This window comes from Schistocerca nitens, chromosome 12 (genome assembly GCF_023898315.1).
Source record: "Schistocerca nitens isolate TAMUIC-IGC-003100 chromosome 12, iqSchNite1.1, whole genome shotgun sequence".
In the NCBI taxonomy this organism is placed as follows: Eukaryota; Metazoa; Arthropoda; class Insecta; order Orthoptera; family Acrididae; genus Schistocerca; species Schistocerca nitens.
In genome coordinates, this window is record NC_064625.1 from 151,871,481 (window position 1) to 151,896,222 (window position 24,742).

General features: G+C 41.3%; 1 protein-coding gene across 1 annotated transcript in view; it reads left to right on the forward strand.

The window, feature by feature from the left end:
- LOC126214862 (TBC1 domain family member 5) overlaps positions 1-24,742 on the forward strand; it is a 159,224-nt gene that overhangs the window by 3,761 nt on the left and 130,721 nt on the right. Inside the window, exon 3 of the mRNA XM_049941499.1 lies at positions 22,527-22,812. Coding sequence (XP_049797456.1) covers positions 22,527-22,812 — 286 coding nt within the window. The remainder of the gene's footprint in view (positions 1-22,526; positions 22,813-24,742) is intronic.

The following is a 24,742-nucleotide window of genomic DNA, read 5'->3' on the forward strand; positions in this document are numbered from 1 at the left end:
TTTTTTCTACGTTTAATTGTCAGGAAATTTAAATGCAATTACATAGGTTGAAAACCACAACATTGAGGATCATTTTGTCATTTTTCAATGTAATCTCCGCCCATCTCTACAGTTTTGGTCCATCTTTGAACAAGGGCATGTATCCCAGCACGGTAAAAATCACAGCTCTGCTTCCTAAGCCATTGACGCACGGATGTTTTGACGGCCTCCTCATCTTCAAAATGAATCCCACGATGAGCTTCTTTTAGTGGCCCGAACAGATGGAAGTCTGATGGTGCCAGGTCAGGGCTGTATGGGGGATGAGGCAAAACTTCCCATCCAATTTTGACAATCTCGTCAGAGGTGTGACGACTGGTGTGTGGTCTTGCATTGTCATGCAAAAGAAGAACATCTGCCATTGATTTTGTTGGGCGAACTCGCTGAAGACGTGCTTTAAGTTTTTTGAGGGTTGTGACGTATTGAACAGAATTTATTGTGCATCCCTGCTCCAAAAAATCAACCAGAATCACACCCTCTGTATCCCAGAAAACTGTTGCCATAACTTTCCCTGCCGATCGCACAGTTTTGAATTTTTTCTTCCTCGGCGAGCTTGTGTGACGCCACTCCATTGACTGCCTCTTTGATTCGGGTTCAAAAAAATGCACCCATGTTTCGTCCCCGGTCACAATTTTTTTCAGAAACTCATCTCCCTCCAAACGGAAGCGCTGCAAGTGTTGGGAGGCTATTGTTTTCCTTGCCTCTTTATTCTGATCGGTTAACATTCTTGGAACCCACCGTGCACAAACTTTTGAGTACCCCAATTGTTTAATAATCGTGATCACACTGCCTTTACTAAGAGAAATAATGCGACACACTTCATCTGCAGTCACCCGACGGTCACCACGAATGATGTCATCAACTTGCTGAATGTTGTGTGGAGTCACTGCACTCACCGGCCTGCCGCTCCGCTTTTCGTCAGTCAACGGTGTTTGCCCTTCAGCTTCCTTACAACGACGAACCCATCGTCTAACAGTGCTGACATCCACTGTCACAACACCGTACACCTTCTTCAGTCTTTCATGAATGCGTATGGGCGTTTCACCTTCTGCATTCAAGAATTCAATCACACAACGCTGTCTCAAACGAACATCGATGTCGGCCATCTTACAAACTTCTGCTGTGCTGCCACCTGTTGACACAGAAAGTTACTACTGCAGTGGATTGCAGAAGAAGGTTTGAGGAATGGCGCCAAATTCAAATTTTTCACTTAACTTAATTTCTTTAAGTAGAAAAAAAAATGGGAGGCATTACTTTTTGACCGACCCTCGTAATTTCTGGAATTAACTGCCTCCTGTTTGACCTGCCATATTGTGGCTAAATGATAAAGGATCTTTCTTTCTATGTATTCGCAGCACATTACACTTGTCTACATTGAGATTCAATTGCCATTTCCTGCACCATGTGTCAATTCATTGCAGATCCTCCTGGATTTCAGTACGATTTTCCATTGTTACAACCTCTTGATATACTACAGCATCATCCGCAAAAAGCCTCAGTGAACTTCCAATGTTATCCACAAGGTCATTTATGTTGTTGTTGTGGTATTCAGTCCTGAGACTGGTTTGATGCAGCTCTCCATGCTACTCTATCCTGTGCAAGCTTCTTCCTCTCCCAGTACCTACTGCAACCTACATCCTTCTGAATCTGTTTAGTGTATTCATCTTTTGGTCTCCCTCTACGATTTTTACCCTCCATGCTGCCCTCCAATACTAAATTGGTGATCCCTCGATGTCTCAGAACATGTCCTACCAACCGATCCCTTCTTCAAGTCAAGTTGTGCCACAAGCTCCTCTTCTCCCCAATTCTATTCAATACCTCCTCATTAGTTATGTGATCAGCCCATCTAATCTTCAGCATTCTTCTGTAGCACCACATTTAAAAAGCTTCTATTCTCTTCTTGTCTAAGCTATTTATCGTCCACGTTTCACTTCCATACATGGCTACAGTCCATACAAATACTTTCAGAAAAGTCTTCCTGACACTTAAATATATACTCGATGTTAACAAATTTCTCTTCTTAAGAAACGCTTTCCTTGCCATTGCCAGTCTACATTTTATATCCTCTCTACTTCGATCATCATCAGTTATTTTGCACCCCCAAATAGCAAAACTCCTTTACTACTTTAAGTGTGTCATTTACTAATCTAATTCCCTCATCGTCACCCGACTTAATTTGACTACATTCCATTATCCTCATTTTGCTTTTGTTGATGTTCATTTTATACACTCCTTTCAAGACAATGTCCATTCCATTCAACTGCTCTTCCAAGTCCTTTGCTGTCTCTGAGAGAATTACAATGTCATCAGCGAACCTCAAAGTTTTTATTTCTTCTCCATGGATTTAAATACCTACTCCGAACGTTTCTTTCGTTTCCTTTACTGCTTGGTCAATATACAGATTGAGTAGCATCGGGGAGAGGCTACAACCCTGTCTCACTCCCTTCCCAACCACTGCTTCCCTTTCATGTCTCTCGATTCTTATAACTGCCATCTGCTTTCTGTACAAATTGTAAATAGCCTTTAGTTCCCTGTATTTTACCCCTGCCACCTTCAGAATTTGAAAGAGAGTATTCCAGTCAACATTGTCAAAAGCTTTCTCTAAGTCTACAAATGCTAGAAATGTAGGTTTGCCTTTCCTTAATCTTTCTTCTAAGATAAGTCGTAGGGTCAGTATTGCCTCACGTGTCCCAACATTTCTACGGAATCCAAACTGATCTTCCCCGAGGTCTGCTTCTACCTGTTTTTCCATTCGTCTGTAAAGAATTCGCGTTAGTATTTAGCAGCTGTGACTTATTAAACTAATAGTTTGGTAATTTTCACATCTGTCAACACCTGCTTTCTTTGGGATTGGAATTATTATAGTCTTCTTGTAGTCTGAGGGAATTTCGGCTGTCCCATACATCTTGCTCACCAGATGGTAGAGTTTTGTCAGGACTGGCTCTCCCAAGGCTGTCAGTAGTTCTAATGGAATGTTGTCTACTCCCAGGGCCTTGTTTCGACTTAGGTCTTTCAGTGCTCTGTCCAACTCTTCACGCTGTATCATATCTCCCATTTCATCTTCATCTACCTCCTCTTTCATTTCCGTAATATTGTCCTCAGGAACATTGCCCCTGTATAGACCCACCATATACTCCTTCCACCTTTCTGCTTTCCCTTCTTTGCTTAGAACTGGGTTTCCATCTGAGCTCTTGATATTCATACAAGTGGTTCTCTTTTCTCCAAAGGTCTCTTTAATTTTCCTGTAGGCAGTTTCTATCTTACCCCTAGTGATATATGTCTCTACATCCTTACATTTGTCCTCTAGCCATCCTAGCTTAGTCATTTTGCACTTCCTGTCGATCTCATTTTTGAGACATTTGTATTCATTTTTGCCTGCTTCACTTACTGCATTTTTGTATTTACTCCTTTCATCAATTAAATTCAATATCTCTTCTGTTACCCAAGGATTTCTACTAGCCCTCGTCTTTTTACCTACTTGATCGTCTGCTGCCTTCACTATTTCATTCCTCAAAGCTACCCATTCTTCTTCTACTGTATTTCTTTCCCCCCATTCCTATCAATTGTTCCATTATGCTCTCCCCGAAACTCTGTACAACCCAGGTCCCATCTCCTTAAATGCCCACATTTTTGCAGTTTCTTCAGTTTTAATCTACAGTTCATAACCAATAGAATGTGGTCAGAGTCCACATCTGCCCCTGGAAATGTCTTACAATTTAAAATCTGGTTCCTAAATCTCTGTCTTACCATTATATAATCTATCTGAAATCTTTTAGTATCTCCAGGGTTCTTAGGGATATGAAATGGAATCGTCACATAAGCTCAGTAGTAGGTGAAGCAGTTGTCAGATTTCAGTTTATTGACAGAATATGAGAGAAATGCAATCACTCTACACAGGGCATTGCTTATAAATCACATATGTTATCTATTCTAGAATATTGCCCATACCAGATAGGATGAACAGGGGACATCGAATACGTACAGAGTAGGAGAGCCTGAATGGTTGCAGGTCTGTTCAACCTGTGGGAGAGTGTCACAGGTAGGGTAAAAAAACTGAAATGGCAGACACTGGAAAATAGGTGTAAACTATCATGAGAGTGCCTACTTACAAAGTTTAATGAACTGTCTAAATGATGACACAAGGAATGTACTACAACCTGCTGCATATCACTCATGTGGGGATTGAGAGACAACCAGTTGCAGTTAATCAACTACATTGTGCATGGATGCATTTAAATGGTCATTCTTCCTGTGCACTTTATATGAATGTGACAAGGAAAATGCTGTAATAATTGGTACAATGGGATGTACCCTCTGCCACGCACTTCACAGTGGTTTGCAGAGTACAGGTGTAGATGTAGAATGTTATTGTTTGTTCCAGCTGTACAGACCATCATCAGTGGTGATCAGTTTTAGTCCATTTTCGTTTTCAGGCTAGTTCCTTGTGTTCAGCAAGGAGTCTTGAGTTTTTATTGTGATTTTTTTGTAATGTCGTGAGAAGCCAACTAACAAGGGAAAGTCCAGTCCAAAATAACGAAACCTACCCTGGAATTTTCATGCAAGAAGAACACAACAAAAGAAATTTACTACCGAAATTTTAGGTGCTAAAATGCACTGCAACTATTTTTTTTTAAAAAGATGTTGAAGTTACTCATCTTTGCCGCACAGATAATTGCTTATAACAGTGGTTTGTACAGCCCTTCCTGCACAGTGCGTGAATTGGTGAATAAGTAGGCACAGCCATGACAAGAGGACATTGTGCCGCTTAGCGTGAAGTCCGATGTGCACATATACGAATTTTAAGCACTTAAACTGTACCAAAAATGTCTCAAATCAATAGATTTCATATTGACAAACTGATCAGGGATGTAATTTTATGCAAGTGACTAGCAAAAGAAAGAAAATAGAGACAGTGAATGATATTACATCACAGATGACTTCCATCAATCGCAACTTTCATTAACATTTGTTGACATTAAATATTTTATAAAAATTCCTATAGCAAACTTCATAGAATAATAGTTGAATAATGTATATTGTGCTAACAATAAAACAGTTCCTTGTTTATTCCTTCTAGTTGTCACAAAAAACAAAGTATGTATTGAATGACAAAAACAAACTTTTTTTTTTACGTCAGGTATTTCTGATAAAAAAAAAAAAACCAGTGCATTGAGGCCTTCACAGTACTTATTAGTTTTATTTGTAAGAACAGGAATGGAGTTAGAAATGGTCATGGCCATTGTTCTGCGTATTGTGCTGCATACCATGCGTACTTGATAAACTTGTAAAATGTGGTGATGCAAACTGACATTGCAGAAATGACTGAAGTTTAGCAATACTGTTCTGCAGATAGACCTGACATGACAAAGAGCTTCCAAAACTGTACTGTCTGATAATTTTCTGAATAATGCTTTACACTGTTGAAATTTTTTTTTTTTTTTTCAAGAGGCTGAATCACACTGTTAGTTCCATGTGGAATCCAAAATATGTGTACTTCATCATTGTCCTAATGATAGAGGTATTATGTCAGAGTTCAATAAAAGTGATTCATTATTTTCTGCCAGTAATCAGAATACATTTCAGATATGATATAGATTGTTATTCTCTCCCATTTTTCCAGATTTTGCGACGTCCATTACAAGACTTTTGCAAGTAAACAGTCTTTTTTTTTTTTTTTCCCCCCCCCCCCCTTGATGTCCTTGAAGACAGACATAACGCTGTGGGAATTTAATCTACTGACACTTATCGCTGGCATTGTTGTATACATATTGTTGCATCCCAAGTGCGGAGTTTACCTGTGATTGAGGAGCAGGGGTTCTTGATACAAGGAATTCAGTCAGTCGTCCGAATTGAGAGGGAGACTAATAACCTCATGTAAATTTGCCGATGTGGATTTGGGAGTGGGAGGATACTAGGAGAATAAGCACCCGAAACAAATTTAATCTATTGACACTTATCGCTGGCATTGTTGTAGACGTATTGTTGCATCCCAAGTGTGGAGTTTACCTGTGATTGAGGGGCAGGGGTTCTTGATACAAGGAATTCAGTCAGTCATCCAAATTGAGAGGGAGACTGATAACCTCATGTAAAAATGCTGATGTGGATTTGGGAGTGGGAGGATACGAGGAGAATAAGCACCCGAAACAAATACATTTATTCCAAATCTTAGTACAAATTGACCTTCCTTGCTGAGGCGCCTCCCCACGAGAGTCAAGTTCTTTCATAGAGACAGTGACTGTCTGTCATGGTTCCATGTACTAACTGAAACCCTTATCTGATTCTGTCCCAAGGCTTCATTGGTTATATTATTTTGTTATTCTTTAGTTATGTCAGAGGTTGTGCAGAGGGATTAGGAAGCTTTTCCCTATAAGATCACTGAATTCATCCTAAGCCTTCCATTGGCTTCTCATGATGTGTTGTAGCTTCCACCACAAGCCCCTTTCTCTTTCTTTCTCACAGATTCATTTACAGCCTAAGAAACTTGCTTCAGTAGTTCTGAGGCTTTTTTTCTCATTGATTTTGTTAAGCGGCTTGTCCCTTACCTCAGTAGGCCTCCAGAGTCACTCTCCTAGGCTCCTGTAACCCAGACACCTGTAATTTTTTTTTTTCCCATTAGGCTGCCCAAGCTGGTTCAAGTGGCCAAACATGTGTGACCCTTGTGGCTCCTTCTGCCACACCCAACGTTCTGTCTTAACTCCAACTAATTCTTAACACTGTTCACAGGACTTGAGATTTACTTGAGGACATGGCAGAATCTGTCACAGTACTCATAAACTGTTACGAAATGTGGCCGATTAACTTTATACACGACATTTTAGAGGAAAACAAGAAGCTTCATTTTACACCAGCAATGTATTTATCTATAGTACTACCTATTAATGACATCTCATCTGCACAATTACTGGAGGTAAACTTTGTAATTTTCCAGCTCACTTTTCTGTAAAATTTGCAGGTGTCAAAGAAGCCTGGAAATTATTAATATTCCTCTCGTTTGCAATTCAGAGTGCCCAATGTCATAGATCTCCGTCGGTAATGGTTCACTGACTCACAAGCAGGTCTAAATCTTTCGAATAGTTTTTCTTTCACATTTTTGCGAGTTTTGTTTTAGCACATATTTTGTACTTCGTGTAACTTTTTCTCAATTCATGTTTGATTTTATGAAACGAAATCAACGTTGTATAGTGCTTAAATTCAAGAGTTTTCTCCCTCCTTCGTTTGACAAAAAAACTTACATTATCTTTTCCCTCTGAAAGCTATTGTTGTACATGTTTTCTATGGCTGGGAGGCTACTCTGTTTTTGTTCTGGACATTAATTAGCAGAACAACCATCATTGGAGCCTCAATTCACAAAATCTCTTAGAGTTCCTATTTCTTCTGATGTTTCCATAGTTTCTAATGCAACATCGACATCATTGCAATGAGTGTCCAAGAAATTAACTAATAAATAAGACAATGTTCGTCTTCAGGTGATGTAGATTATTTGAGTTGCATAACCATGGACCTTGCCATTGGTGGGGAGGCTTGCGTGCCTCAACGATACAGATAGCCGTACCGTAGGTGCAACCACAACGGAGGGGTATCTGTTGAGAGACCAGACACACGTGTGGTTCCTGAAGAGGGGCAGCAGTAGTTGCAGGGGCAACAGTATGGATGATTGACTGATCTGGCCCTGTAACACTAACCGAAACGGCCTAGCTGTTGTGGTACTGTGAACGGCTGAAAGCAACGGGAAACTACAGCCGTAATTTTTCACGAGGGCATGCAGCTTTACCTCTTGGGTAAAATATTCCGGAGGTAAAATAGTCCCCCATTCGGATCTCCGGGCGGGGACTACTCACGAGGATGTCATTATCAGGAGAAGGAAAACTGGCGTTCTACGAGTCAGAGCGTGGGATGTCAGATCCGTTAATCGGGCAGGTAGGTTAGAAAATTTAAAAATGGAAATGGATAGGTTAAAGTTAGATATAGTGGGAATTAGTAAAGTTCTGTGGCAGGAGGAACAAGACCTTTCGTCTGGTGAAATACAAAATCAAATAGGGGTAATGCAGGAGTAGGTTTAAAAATGAATAAAAAAAGTAGGAGTGCGGGTAAGCTACTACAAACAGCATAGTGAACGCATTATTGTGGCCAAGATAGACACGAAGCCCACACCTACTACAGTAGTACAAGTTTATATGCCAACTAGCTTTGCAGATGACGAAGAAATTTATGAAATGTATGATGAGATAAAAGAAATTATTCAGGTAGTGAAGGGAGATGAAAATTTAATAGTCATGGGTGACTGGAATTCGACAGTAGGAAAATGAAGAGAAGGAAACGTAGTAGGTGAATATGTATTGGGGCTAAGAAATGAAAGAGGAAGCCGCCTTGTAGAATTTTGCACAGAGCATAACTTAATCATAGCTAACACTTGGTTCAAGAATCATGAAAGAAGGTTGTATACACGGAAGAACCCTGGAGATACTAAAAGGTTTCAGATAGATTATATAATGGTAAAACAGAGATTTAGGAACCAGGTTTTAAATTGTAAGACATTTCCAGGGGCAGATGTGGACTCTGACCACAATCTATTGGTTATGAACTGCAGATTGAAACTGAAGAAACTGCAAAAAGGTGGGAATTTAAGGAGATGGGACCTGGATAAACTGACTAAACCAGAGATTGTACAGAGTTTCGGGGGGAAAGCGTAAGGGAACAATTGACAGGAATGGGGGAAAGAAATACAGTAGAAGAAGAATGGGTAGCTTTGAGGAATGAAATAGTGAAGGCAGCAGACGATCAAGTAGGTAAAAAGACGAGGGCTAGTAGAAATCCTTGGGTAACAGAAGAGATATTGAATTTAATTGATGAAAGGAGAAAATATAAAAATGCGGTAAATGAAGCAGGCAAAAAGGAATACAAACGTCTCAAAAATAATATCGACAGGAAGTGCAAAATGGCTAAGCTGGGATGGCTGGAGGCCAAATGTAAGGATGTAGAGACATATATCACTAGGGGTAAGATAGAAACTGCCTACAGGAAAATTAAAGAGACCTTTGGAGAAAAGAGAACCACTTGTATGAATATCAAGAGCTCAGATGGAAACCCAGTTCTAAGCAAGGAAGGGAAAGCAGAAAGGTGGAAGGAGTATATAGAGGGTCTATACAAGGGCGATGTACTTGAGGACAATATTATGGAAATGGAAGAGGATGTAGATGAAGATGAAATGGGAGATACGATACTGCGTGAAGAGTTTGACAGAGCACTGAAAGACCTGAGTCGAAACAAGGCCCCCGGAGTAGACAACATTCCATTGGAACTACTGACGGCCTTGGGAGAGCCAGTCCTGACAAAACTCTACCATCTGGTGAGCAAGATGTATGAAACAGGCGAAATACCCTCAGACTTCAAGAAGAATATAATAATTCCAATCCCAAAGAAAGCAGGTGTTGACAGATGTGAGAATTACCGAACTATCAGTTTTATAAGTCACAGCTGCGAAATACTAACGCGAATTCTTTACAGACAAATGGAAAAACTGGTAGAAGCCGACCTCGGGGAAGATCAGTTTGGATTCTGTAGAAATGTTGGAACACGTGAGGCAATACTGACCCTACGACTTATCTTAGAAGAAAGATTAAGGAAAGGCAAACCTATGTTTCTAGCATTTGTAGACTTAGAGAAAGCTTTTGTCAGTGATGATTGGAATACTCTCTTTCAAATTCTGAATGTGGCAGGGGTAAAATACAGGGTGCGAAAGGCTATTTACAATTTGTACAGAAATCAGATAGCAGTTATAAGAGTTGTGGTGGCATGAAAGGGAAGCAGCGGTTGGGAAGGGAGTGAGACAGGGTTGTAGCCTTTCCCCGATGCTATTCATTCTGTATATTGAGCAAGCAGTAAAGGAAACAAAAGAAAAGTTCGGAGTAGGTATTAAAATCCATGGAGAAGAAATAAAAACTTTGTGGTTCGTCAATGACATTGTAATTCTCTCAGAGACAGCAAAGGACTTGGAGAGCAGTTGAATGGAATGGACATTGTCTTGAAAGCAGGATATAAGATGAACATCAACAAAAGCAAAATGAGGATAATGGAATGTAGTCTAATTGAGCCTGGTGATGCTGAGGAATGAGATTAGGGAATGAGACACTTAAAGTAGTAAAGGAGTTTTGCTTTTTGGGGAGCAAAATATCTGATGACGGTCGAAGTAGAGAGGATATAAAAGGTAGACTGGCAATGGCAAGGAAAGCGTTTCTGAAGAAGAGAAATTTGTTAACATCGAGTATATATTTAAGTGTCAGGAAGTCGTTTCTGAAAGTATTTGTATGGAGTGTAGCCATGTATGGAAGTGAAACGTGGACGATAAATAGTTTGGACAAGAAGAGAATAGAAGCTTTTGAAATGTAGTGCTACAGAAGAATGCTGAAGATTAGATGGGTAGACCACATAACTAATGAGGAGGCACTGAATAGAATTGGGGTGAAGAGGAGCTTGTGGCACAACTTGACTAGAAGAAGGGATTGGTTGGTAGGACATGTTCTGAGGCATCAAGGGATCACCAATTTAGTATTGGAGGGCAGGGTGAAGGGTAAAAATCGTAGAGGGAGACCAAGAGATGAATACACTAAACAGATTCAGAAGAATTTAGGCTGCAGTAGGTACTGGGAGATGAAGCAGCTTGCACAGGATAGAGTAGCGTGGAGAGCTGCATCAAAGCAGTCTCAGGACTGAAGACCACAACAGCAACAACATGTTCTTCATATTTATCTTCCGGGTTGAAAACATTAATTGGATTCCACATTACTGTGGAACTCTGGAACCACCCCAAAGGCAGATCCTGTTAGCAACATATACCAAGAAATTTTAAAGAAAATGCAGTTTTATCTTCCTTGTCAACACTTGGTGATTCTGCAAAGGCAACTGCTAAATATTGCAAACATTCATTGAGTTGCAGATTTGAACAAAGCACTTTCCTTTTTCCAAGTCATCAGTTTTTCTGTATTTTTGGCTGTTTTTCTGAAGCTTGTAGTACTGGTACATAACAACAAATTCATTATCATCCTCCAAAACATTATTTGAATCACGTGTAGTCTCTCTAGAAGTCTCAGGCTTGCTATTGTTTGCTGTGAATTCCAGATCATTTACAGTTACAGTAGAATTGTTGTCCAAATCTTTGAAATGTAACGAATATTCAGTGCCAGGCGGACAATGTAGGGTATTGAATTGTCTAAAAGTCTTCCATTTTCAAAATACAAAAATGACACCATTGCAACACTTGGTGTAGGATCGGAAACTAGAAGACAGCTGAATGAAGGAAACACTATTTTATCATTCAGATTTGGCTAGAAACATTGCATGTATGCGAACAAAGTTGATTTGTTGTAGTTCTTCCATATTTATTTGGAGAAACACAAACTGAACTGTGTACTCTCCAAAAGTGATAGAAGCCCAATTTTTTTTTTTTTTTTTTTTTTTTTTTTTTTACATTCATGTGTTCCTGCTCGCAGCAACCAACAATCGGCATCAAAAGAGAGCAGTATATGCCAGACTGGCCAAGCAACACTGAGAAACACACATTGTCGCATTACGATTTCAGTAGCGCACTCGAGTGTTCCACTCCTTCAGCAGCACAGTTGACAACTACTGGTGCATGTAGATCTGCTAGAGTATGTCTCCCCAACACAACCCACAAGTTGGTATTTAATTTTTTTGGAGAACATGCAGGCCGGTCCATTTACTGAATGTCCTCTTGTCCAAAAAGGTCCTCCATCGTGATGCTTGTGCATTTTCATGCATAAAAATGAAATTGAGGCCAAATACACACCTGAAAAGATGCACATGTGGAAGGAGTACAGTGTTACAGTAATGTTGACCTGTGAGTGTACCGTTTTTATAGATGTGGAGGTCAGTTGCCTCATGCAACATTATGGCTCCGCAAACTGTTAACACCTGGACCATCATAAAGATCATATTTGACAATGTTCCTGAATGAATTACATGTTCCAACCTCTCTTGATATGAGGGTATGTAATGCACCGAGGAACATTATCGAACTTGATCATTTTTATGGGCATATTGACCTCCAAATATTTGAATGCAGTAGGCACTCTGGTCAACATTGTGACACTGTACTCTTCCCCCATGTGCGTCTTCTCAAGACCGTGTTTAGCTCTGACTTAACTTTCACGGATGCCAGTGTGCAGCTGCATCCAACAGCACAGGTGGAGTAGCTCTTGGAACGCGAGAATATTCAGCATATGGAGTGGCCTGCCTGTTCCCCAACTTAAATCCCACCAAGCACAATGGGATGTGTTGGTGAGACCCATTGCATCATCCGTATGCACCAGTGACCAACCAGCAGTTGTTGACCATGCTGGAGAAGGAGTGGAATATTCTATCAAAGAATTCCTTAACAACCTTGTGGGCAGCAAGGGAAGGGAGCACATCGTAGAGCAGGCATTGCCGTCCATGGTGATCACACACCCTATTGAAAACCACATCCTACCTTTCGTAATGTTTGACATGACAGCTACTATTCACAGATCGCATAAATTACCTGGCATAATAAATATAGATTGAAATGATTTCAATTTGATTTTTTACATCTATGTGTACATGCCTATTCCACAAGCCACAAGGCATAGGGTGCATGGTGGGGGGTATCCGGTACCACTATTAATCTCTCCTTTTCATGTCCCACATGGAACTTGAGTGAGAGAAAAGTGCCTGACTATATATGCTTTCATATGAACCTTGATTTCTCCTCTTCTGTCATAGCAATCCTTAAGCAAGATGTAAGTAGGTGGAGCCTTCTACAGTCTGTCACAAATGTCAGTTCTTTAAAAATTCTCAATAGTTTCGTGAAAAGAACATTGTCTTCTCTCCATGGATTAGCATGTGAGCTCATGGAGCATTTCTGTGATACTTGCATGTTGACAAATCTAGCAGCTTGCCTCTGAATTGCATTGGGGGGGGGGGGGGGGGGGGAGACAGATGCTACAGTTAGATTTATTATAACAGTCCTGAGGTAATACCGTCAATGCAAAGAAGAGGTCACTTGGAAACCCTCATTTGACCAACTTGTGACTACAGTTTGACAGTCTGAGATTTTATAAAGTTGGATTAATGAAAGTAATAGTTAAATTGAAAGAGGGGCTGTACAACTTGACATGTTTCTTCATTCAAAAATAAGAGGAAATGTTCAAGTAACTGTGACATGAGGCTGTATGCTGTGGCCTGAGACACTATGAGAAAATTGTTGTGTAGTGCAGAGAGACAACATTTTCACAGGCAACAATGAACGTTAGGTGACAGGGAAATTACTTTCTCAGATGCACAAGTACATATTACATAGCCTTAATGGTAAAATCAGACATAATTGGGGCGTGTACCCTCTGCCAGAAGAACAGAAAGGGGGAACATGAGTATTTGTAATAAATTATTCAAAATGAGTCACAATCACATTATTTATTTTGCCGCCAACCAGTTTCAACCCGCGATGGGGTCATCTTCAGGGCAATTTACACCATTTGGTCGCTCGCTGGAGTTACCATAGTTACCGACCATGCACAGGCAGGGTGATGACTCCAGTGAGCGACCAAATGGTGAAAACTGCCCAGAAGATGACCCCATCGCGGGTTGAAACCGGATGGCGGCAAAATAAATAATGTGATCGTGACTGTCATTTTGAATAATTGATTATAAGTAAATTAATCGCTGTTATCTCCACATGACTATGTTGTCTAAAAATGAGTATTTGTGGTACACAATGCATCCTCTGCCATGCGCTGTGTGGTTGCTTACGAAATACAGATATAGATCTAAGACTTGATGCATTGATGCAGAATTAGGTAATCTGCACTAATTCAAATTTCTGTTTCTGTAAATGCAACCACAGGATCACCTTTGATCAAAACATCCTGTCTGCTTCAGAGTATCTACGAGGACTTAAAATCCAATAGCACACAATGTGCCTTCTTAAGGAAGGAAAAGATAAAATTATTAACATCTTCACGAATAAAAGGGAAATGAGGAATTAAAGTTAAAAACGAAAGAATGAAAACTGCTCTAACTAATTTCTCAGGCAACGCCTAGCTAGTTTTAGGTACTGACTCTGCTACAGATGCTATGGAAATAGTCAGTCAGCCCGAAAATACAACACCTCACAAAAAAGTGAAACACCCAGAAAGGGAGGAGGAAATTAAATGGAATTTTGTGGGCTGAGAGGCTGTATGGCGGTGTTTCAGTGGTTAGAAAATCTAGTCTAATTTACTAAGAACTTAAAAAGTATGAACCCACTTACCAGTGTAATGTTGTACCCGCACCTGCAGTAGAAGAATGTACTAATTCAGTTGGAAAGGATGTTATAAAGCTGTTGTAGCTTCTTGTGAGGTAAGTTAGCCCACAGCTGCTATAACAGGTTCTTAATATCGTGGATACTGGCACTGGGATGGAGTTGACATCTTAGCTTGTTCCACATGTATTCTATCAGAACAGATGTAGGGATCCTTCTAACCACAAGGTAACTCAGCATTGTGCAGGCAGTTCATAGAGACAGGTGCTATGTGAGGGTGTGCATTGTTGTGTTGAAAAACGTTACCACAATGCTGTCACATGAGAAGTAACTTGCGAAGAAGAAGGATGTCCGTGACACACTGTTGTGCCTTCAGAGTTCCCTCAGTCATTCACCAATCTTTACCTGAAGTCATGCCCAGTGGCTGCCCGTGCCGTGAGGCCAGGTGTAACACTGCTGTGCCCTTCCAAAACATTGGAAGAAAGTGACCTGTCAGTGGGTCGTTGCCATGCTCGGTGGCAGTGGTCATCAGGGATACTTCAGAATTGCAATTCATTGCTGAATCCAAGAACACGCTCGCCAGCAGTCCGTGCTTCCTGGTTGTGGCATCACACCAAATGCAGTCATTCGTGTTGTGGTGCTGACACCTAAGTGTGGCATGATATTTCCCTACTCTGGCTGCTGCTAGCCTCTGCCAGTGGCGTGGAATGACTTAGAATGTCACAGGGAGTCCTTTACCTATTCACTTATGGCAGGTGCAGATATGATGATGTTATATGCTCGGTGCACAATTCAGCGATTCTCTGTTATGATGGTGAGATGTGGTTGACAAGAATCTTGATGATGAATATGTCTGTGCTTATGTTCCTGTGCAGTCTGACATTGAGTTACTGTCGCATCAGAATGTCCCACAAATGAAGACCTATTTTTAGAATCCCCACCAGCAAACATCACGGTTGAGGCGCACAAGCTGGGGTGGGTAATACAGTGGGATAGTGTGGAAAGCTGCCACGGAAGGAGCATGCAACTCGGAGTACGGACACACACACTAGCAGATGTGTTTAGCTGCTAGCTATCCATGCCAGCTCCGTGCCGAGTTTGTCTCTTGCTCATCTCGCTTGGGTTTTGGACTCTGTGTTCCGTAAATTGACTTGCGTGATGAGTTTGTTTCCTCCCACAGGGTTCTGTCCCCAAGCAACCATTGGCACGTGGAGTATCTTCGCCAACCGTGTAGCGAAGCTTTATTCGGCACTGTTATGTCAGGTAGATTGTAATGGACCGGTGTACCTTTTATCGTGCTCCACTACAGTAATCAATTCCCCCCCTCCCCACCCATTACTACTGTGAGAGGATTTTATCTGCAGTATTGAGAAAAGTCTTTCATTATTTGATAGAACTGTGTCTCACGTTCTGTCTGGTTATTTTCTTGACCTCATCATAGAAATATTTCATCGGTGCAATGTCTGGACTGTTTGTGTCACTGTTTCATATTTCTGTGCCATCTGATGATGAAAATGTATCTTTGTAACAAACTTAGGGATTCTTTTTGCTAGAATATCTTTGAAATGATGTTCAAAACAGACAACTGACGGAATCCGGCAAATGAAATTCGATGCAGTGGTCCCTCAGCATATCGGGGTGTAAGTCCTCGAAACATGAACTGGGGAAAAAAAATAACCGGCTGACAAAGATATTTGTTTTAATTTGTTTTCTTATGTCATAAACAGTTGTAATTGTTAAACCACAGTCCAACATGGACAACATAAGGAGATAATGTTGAGCTCTTGACAGTGACACAGAAGTGATAGGGTGTTCTATGCCTTATTGCCAAAAGCACATTATCCAGCCAAAGTGGCAGGTACTCGTACATATGTCCACAAGGCATTGTGATGAAACAGATGGTCCGAATAGGTCTGTATCCCTACCATTGATGCTTTATTGCTGCTGATTTGCCAATAAAGCGGTTACTGGAGGATTTTTTGTAGCCCAGTTTGTGAAGATTTATGAAGCCATCTCTAAAGTCACTTTATTGGTGAAGCACTGATGATGATGGTTTTAATGCAACAACAAGGAAATACACTTTTTTGTGGAGGAAAAGCTGCTGCCGATAATCCTGGCACACATTGCAGGTGAGGGGCAATATTAGTTTTCACACAACATACGTAAAACCATCTTTTGGCTTACTCCGTGCCGATAGATCCTGTGCCAGAAGGTTGTACTGGAGCTGGTCTACATATCCTGTAGAATCTGTCATTCCAGAAATGGTGTGTAAGTGCAGACTCCCAGGTTATTCCACTTTCACAAGTGTCGAAAAATGGTTGCAAAGGTTTCGAGAGTTGTGGTGCTGCCTGTCAGACTGAGTGGCTCTCTAGCTTCACGAGGCCTCTCGATCGTCTTCACTTGCTCGACCGCAGGTAATAACTATCTCTGCTTCCTTCTGGAATGAAAAACAGACCACTGTTTTTCGAAATGACTGAAATCGTGCAGCTTACAACACAAGGAACTGTAGGGCCCCCCTAGACAGGTCAGGCGTGCACTACACACCGGAAGCAGCTACTAGGGTAGCAGAGTACGTGTGGCGTGCACACGGGGGTTTTTTAGGTTAGAGGGACCCCCCCTTGGGCGAAACGATAAAATACCTGACGGCTTACCAGAGAGAACATTATCATCGTTGATAAAGAACGTCCGTCCTCAGAGACCAAAAACAGGAAAAGTTAACGTAATATTGGTAAACTGCAGGAGTATCCAGGGCAAGGTTCCTGAATTAGTATCTCTTATTGAAGGAAATAGTGCGCATATAGTATTAGGAACGGAAAGTTGGTTAAAACCGGAAGTGAACAGTAACGAAATCCTAGACACAGAATGGAATATATACCGCAAGGATAGGATAAACGCCAATGGTGGAGGAGTATTTATAGCAGTAAAGAATTCAATAATATCCAGTGAAGTTATTAGCGAATGCGAATGTGAAATAATCTGGGTTAAGTTAAGTATCAAAGGTGGGTCAGATATGATAGTCGGATGCTTCTATAGGCCACCTGCATCAGCAACCGTAGTAGTTGAGCGCCTCAGAGAGAACCTGCAGAACGTCGTGAAGAAGTTTCGTGATCATACTATTGTAATAGGGGGAGACTTCAATCTACCAGGTATAGAATGGGATAGTCACACAATCAGAACTGGAGCCAGGGACAGAGACTCTTGTGACATTATCCTGACTGCCTTGTCCGAGAATTACTTCGAGCAGATAGTTAGAGAACCAACTCGTGAAGCTAACGTTTTAGACCTCATAGCAACAAATAGACCGGAACTTTTCGACTCCGTGAATGTAGAAGAGGGTATCAGTGATCATAAGTCAGTGGTTGCATCAATGACTACAAGTGTAATAAGAAATGCCAAGAAAGGAAGGAAAATCTATTTGCTTAACAAGAGTGATAGGGCACAAATCGCAGAATATCTGAGTGACCACCATCAAACGTTCATTTCTGAGGAAGAGGATGTGGAACAAAAATGGAAAAAATTCAGAAACATCGTCCAGTACGCCTTAGATAAGTTCGTACCGACTAAGGTCCAAAGCGAGGGGAAAGATCCACCGTGGTATAACAATCATGTACGAAAGGTACTACGGAAACAAAGAAAGCTTCACCATAGGTTTAAGAGTAGTCGAATCATAGCTGATAAGGAAAAGCTGAACGAAGCGAAAAAGAGCGTAAAGAGAGCAATGAGAGAAGCATTCAACGAATTCGAACATAAAACATTGGCAAACAATCTAAACAAGAACCCTAAAAAGTTTTGGTCATATGTAAAATCGGTAAGCGGATCTAAATCCCCTATTCAGTCACTCGTTGACCACGATGGCACCGAAACAGAGGACGACCGAAGAAAGGCAGAAATACTGAATTCAGTGTTCCGAAACTGTTTCACTGCGGAAAATCGTAACACGGTCCCTGACTTCAGCCGTCGCACGGACGCCAAAATGGAAAATATTGAAATAAACGATATCGGAATTGAAAAACAACTGCTATCACTTAGTAGCGGAAAAGCATCCGGACCAGACGAGATACCCTTAAGATTCTACAGTGATTATGCTAAAGAACTTGCCCCCTTTCTATCAGCAATTTATCGTAGATCTCTGGAAGAACGTAAAGTACCTAGCGACTGGAAGAAAGCACAGGTCGTTCCCATTTTCAAGAAGGGTCATAAATCAGATGCGAATAATTATAGGCCTATTTCACTTACGTCAATCTGTTGTAGAATAATGGAACATGTTTTGTGTTCTCGTATTATGACGTTCTTAGATAATACAAATCTCCTTCATCATAACCAACATGGATTCCGCAAACAGAGATCATGTGAAACCCAGCTCGCCCTATTTGCCCAAGAAATTCACAGTGCCGTAGACACTGGCGAGCAGATTGATGCCGTATTCCTGGACTTCAGGAAGGCATTTGATACGGTTCCGCACTTACGTTTAGTGAAAAAAATACGTGCTTACGGAATATCGGACCAGGTTTGTGATTGGATTCAGGATTTCCTAGAAGAAAGAACACAACATGTCATTCTTAACGGTTCAAAATCTGCAGATGTAGAGGTAATTTCGGGAGTACCGCAAGGAAGCGTGATAGGACCTTTATTGTTTACAATATACATAAATGACTTAGTTGACAACATCGGTAGCTCCGTGAGGCTATTTGCAGATGACACGGTTGTCTACAAGAAAGTAGCAACATCAGAAGACTCGTACGTACTCCAGGAAGACCTGCAGAGGATTAATGAATGGTGCGACAGCTGGCAGCTTTCCCTAAATGTAGATAAATGTAATATAATGCGCATACATAGGGGCAGAAATCCATTCCAGTACGATTATGCCATAGGTGGTAAATCATTGGAAGCGGTAACGACCGTAAAATACTTAGGAGTTACTATCCGGAGCGATCTGAAGTGGAATGATCACATAAAACAAATAGTGGGAAAAGCAGGCGCCAGGTTGAGATTCATAGGAAGAATTCTAAGAAAATGTGACTCATCGACGAAAGAAGTAGCTTACAAAACGCTTGTTCGTCCGATTCTTGAGTATTGCTCATCAGTATGGGACCCTTACCAGGTTGGATTAATAGAAGAGATAGACATGATCCAGCGAAAAGCAGCGCGATTCGTCATGGGGACATTTAGTCAGCGCGAGAGCGTTACGGAGATGCTGAACAAGCTCCAGTGGCAGACACTTCAAGAAAGGCGTTACGCAATACAGAGAGGTTTATTATCGAAATTACGAGAGAGCACATTCCGGGAAGAGATGGGCAACATATTACTACCGCCCACATATATCTCGCGTAATGATCACAACGAAAAGATCCGAGAAATTAGAGCAAATACGGAGACTTACAAGCAGTCGTTCTTCCCACGCACAATTCGTGAATGGAACAGGGAAGGGGGGATCAGATAGTGGTACAATAAGTACCCTCCGCCACACATCGTAAGGTGGCTCGCGGAGTATAGATGTAGATGTAGAAGGAATAATGTTGTTCATCAGTTCCATCACTATTGGCAAATATGAATTAATTAGATAAAAATTGAGGGGCGTTCAATGCGCGTTTTGTGGGCGAAGCCGTGGGGAAAATGCTGGTGTTTTGTAAAGTATCATTGAAAGACCACATGTAATGCTTTGTAATGTTGTTGTTGTTGTTGTTGTTGTTGGTGGTGGTGGTGGTGGTGGTGGTGGTGGTCTTCAGTCCTGAGACTGGTTTGATGCAGCTCTCCATGCTACTCTATCCTGTGCAAGCTTTTCCATCTCCCAGTACGTACTGCAGCCTACATCCTTCTGAATCTGTTTAGTGTATTCATCTCTTGGTCTCCCTCTACGATTTTTACCCTCCACTCTGCCCTCCAATACAAAATTGGTGACCCCTTGACGCCTCAGAACATGTCCTACCAACCAATCCCTTCTTCTAGTCAAGTTGTGCCACAAACTCCTCTTCTCCCCAATCCTATTCAGTGCCTCCTCATTAGTTATGTGATCTACCCATCTAATCTTCAGCATTCTTCTGTAGCACCACATTTCGAAAGCTTCTATTCTCTTCTTGTCTAAACTATTTATCGCCCATGTTTCACTTCCATACATGGCTACACTCCATACAAATACTTTCAGAAACGACTTCCTGACACTTAAATCTATACTCAATTTTAACAAATTTCTCTTCTTCAGAAACGCTTCCCTTGCCATTGCCAGTCTACATTTTATATCCTCTCTACTTTGACCATCATCAGTTATTTTGCTCCCAAAATAGCAAAACTCGTTTACTACTTTAAGTGTCTCATTTCCTAATCTAATTCCCTTAGCATCATCCGACTTAATTCGACTACATTCCATTATCGTCGTTTTGCTTTTGTTGATGTTAATATTATATCCTCCTTTCAAGACACTGTCCATTCCATTCAACTGCTCTTCCAAATCCTTTGCTGTCTCTGACAGAATTACAATGTCATCGGCGAACCTCAAAGTTTTTATTTCTTCTCCATGAATTTTAATACCTACTCCGAACTTTTCTTTCATTTCCTTTACTGCTTGCTCAATATACAGATTGAATAGCATCGGGGAGAGGCTACAACCCTGTCTTACTCCCTTCCCAACAACTGCTTCCCTTTCATGTCCCTCGACTCTTATGACTGCCATCTGGTTTCAGTATAAATTGTAAATAGCCTTTCGCTCCCTGTACTTTACCCCTGCGACCTTTAGAATTTGAAATAGAGTATTCCAGTCAACATTGTCAAAAGCTTTCTCTAAGTCTACAAATGCTAGAAACGTAGGTTTGCCTTTCCTTAATCTTTCTTCTAAGATAAGTCGTAGGGTCAGTATTGCCTCACGTGTTCCAACATTTCTAGTATTGCCTCACGTGTTCCAACATTTCTACGGAATCCAAACTGATCTTCTTCCCCGAGGTCAGCTTCTACCAGTTTTTCCATTCGTCTGTAAAGAATTCGAGTTAGTATTTTGCAGCCATGACTTATTAAACTGATAGTTCGGTAATTTTCACATCTGTCAACACCTGCTTTCTTTGGGATTGGAATTATTATATTCTTCTTGAAGTCTGAGGGTATTTCGCCTGTCTGATACATTTTCCTCACCAGATAGTAGAGTTTTGTCCGGGCTGGCTCTCCCAAGGCAGTCAGTAGTTCTAATGGAATGTTGTTTATTCCCGGGGCCTTTTTTCGACTTAGGTCTTTCAGTGCTCTGTCAAACTCTTCATGCAGTATCATATCTCTCATTTCATCTTCATCTACATCCTCTTCCATTTCCATAATATTGTCCTCAAGAACATCGCCCCTGTATAGACCTTCTATATACTCCTTCCACCTTTCTGCTTTCCCTTCTTTGCTTAGAACTGGGTTTCCATCTGAGTTCTTGATATTCATACAAGTGGTTCTCTTTTCTCCAAAGGTCTCTTTAATTTTCCTGTAGGCAGTATCTATCTTACCCCTAGTGAGATAAGCCTCTACATCCTTACATTTGTCCTCTAGCCATGCCTGCTTAGCCATTTTGCATTTCCTGTCGATATTATATTTGAGACGTTTGTATTCCTTTTTGCCTGCTTCATTTACTGCATTTTTATATTTTCTCCTTTCATCAATTAAATTCAATATTTCTTCTGTCACCCAAGGATTTGTACTAGCCCTCGTCTTTTTACCTACTTGATCCTCTGCTGCCTTCACTACTTTATTCCTCAAAGCTACCCATTCTTCTTCTACTGTATTTCTTTTCCCCATTCTTGTCAATTGTTCCCTTATGCTCTCCCTGAAACTCTGTACAACCTCCGGTTTAGTCAGTTTATCCAGGTCCCATCTCCTTAGATTTTCACCTTTTTGCAGTTTCTTCACTTTTAATCTACAGTTCATAACCAATAGATTGTGGTCAGAGTCCACATCTTCCCCTGGAAACATCTTACAATTTAAAACCTGGTTCCTAAATCTCTGTCTTACCATTATATAATCTATCTGAAACCTGTCAGTATCTCCAGGCTTTGTAATATATCAGTTTTAATTGCTTTCTTGCAAACTTAGCCTCCATTTGTGGACATAAAAACTTTCTTGCTTCTTTTCTTGTCTGGAATCACCCTCTTGAAATTTATCCCCTAACTTAAGATGTACTCTGTTTATATTGTAGACAGGATAGTAGCTCTACGGAAGTTGCATTGATGTACTGTACCACAGTGTGGCGTGTCCGCAGGGAGGAGTGGGCGGCACTGTGCCACCGGGACGACCCGGGCCTGGAGGAGCTGCGGCGGCGTGCGGTGCTGGGCTCCCTGCGCGCCTCGCGCTTCCGCAGCGTCTGCTGGCGGGCGCTGCTCGGCGTGCTGCCGACCGGTGGCGCCCCGCCGCACGGGGAGGCCTGGCTGGGTGAACTCCGGCGCTCGCGCCAGCACTACGCCCGCCTCTGTGCCAAGCTGGCCGCCGACCCCTGGAAGGACAACGACCTGCTCGTTCGCGATGACCCACTGTCTCAGAGCTCTGAGGTATAAGTGCTGAAATGTGTAATGGTGTACAACTTTTTTCCCCGCCTCCCCATTAGTTTTCTGACCAGTTTGGTGCAGCTCACAGAGATTTTGTCTCCTGTGCTGACTTATTCGTCTCACAGTAAAAAGTATACTGACATCATCAATTATTTCTCTAATGTGTTGCAATCTCTGCCTTTCCCAGTAGTATTTACTCTCAACAGCTGACTTGTGTACGATGGAAGCTATTCTGTTATGTGTTAACCTCAGATGCTCATGTGTACACATTAGCTATACTGCCTCAAGGTATGTTTACACTGGCCATAAAAGTTGCATTTTGCTGACAGGCAGTGTTATCCAGTGACAATGTGGCTCCATGAATTGCTACCACTTGCGTAAAGGGCAGTGAGATGAAAACCAAACAACGGCCACAACAGTATTTTGGAATATTTCTATGCAAAAGTAATCACCAGACATGTGAAGAAATTTGTCCGACTGGCAGACGAGATGATCATGTCCTATTTCGTAGAACACAGTCGACCGTTACAGATCTGCTACCACACCCACTCTTGCACCTTTGCACACCCTCATCCGACTGAAACTGATTTTCACACATGTCGTTCTTCAGATCATCAAATATTTGAAAATCATGTGGTGATGGATCTGGGTCGTATGGAGGATGTTTTGTAGGTGTTACAGTGTTTCCCAGCGAAATTGCTGACTTGTAACCTTTGTCCAGTTGGTAATGTGGGGCCACACGTTATCATGCAACAGGGTGGTTCCATCAGACAATATTCAGTGGCCTTTTGACTTTATGTTGTATCACAGTTTCTGCAAATTGTCTTTATAGTGCTATGCATTGATTGTGAATTGACACTCGGGGAGCCTTGACAAACAGAGGGTCCCTGCATTCGAAGGAGGATGTCATGACTTGTGCAAACAGCTTTGGATTTCTTTGACGGGGAAGATGTGAGATGTTTCCACTGTTGTCTTTGCCATTTGTTGTTGGAATGCTGTTGTACAGAATCATCCCGTTGTGCAATAACACCCACCCGCACGTTGCCTATCGTATGAAGGCTAAACTTCAGCTATTTGGTTGGGGAGCACTGCAACGTCCTTCGTACAGCCCAGATCTTTTGCCGTGTGATTTTCATATCTTTGGTGACCTAAAGAAAGACACAGTAGACGTCAGTTTCATTCAGATGAAGAACTGCAAAGGTGGCTGCTGTTGTGGATCCGCCAGTGGCTGCTCACGTTCTGCGAAACAAGAATCGATTGTCTTGTTTCCCAGTGGGATAAATGTCGTAATGTGTGTGGTGATTAGTTTTGAATGGAACCATTCTGTGGTCCCATTGTGGTGGGTAATCAGTTTTCATTTGACTACCACTCGTACTGTAACATCATCAGACACAATTGCTAGGCAATGATTGTGGCAATACAGTTACAGACCAGAAGTGTTTACACGGGGCCACACTAATGCCACAAAATTGATGAATGTGAGTTAGTGGAAGTTAGTGCGATCTTCTGTTTTTACATCACAGAAGAAATAGCTTTAGGAAGAATAAGAAAAATTGGGCCCTTTTATAAGTAAGTGGAAATCTTCAGGAAATCAACTCGTGAATTGTTGCTGCATATGTACCTTTTCCAGAATTTTACCAGAATGTTGAAACATGATTTCAAAAATCTCGTACAAGCAATCGATCTGTGAATTTCTAGATATTATAGAAATGTGGAAAGTACATACCAGTCACAACCCGATTGGCGATCACCCTTTAGTTTCTAGCTACTCGTGATTTGTACAAAAGTTTAATGTACCTCATTAAAGTGCATTATTCATCAGTGAGCCTTTTGGTACCAGAAGTATAGAATATTTTTGTAAATGGACTGACGGATTTCATTAAGGCAAATTTTGGAAAGTTCTTGTAATGTAAATACTTTTGGATTTGAAGAG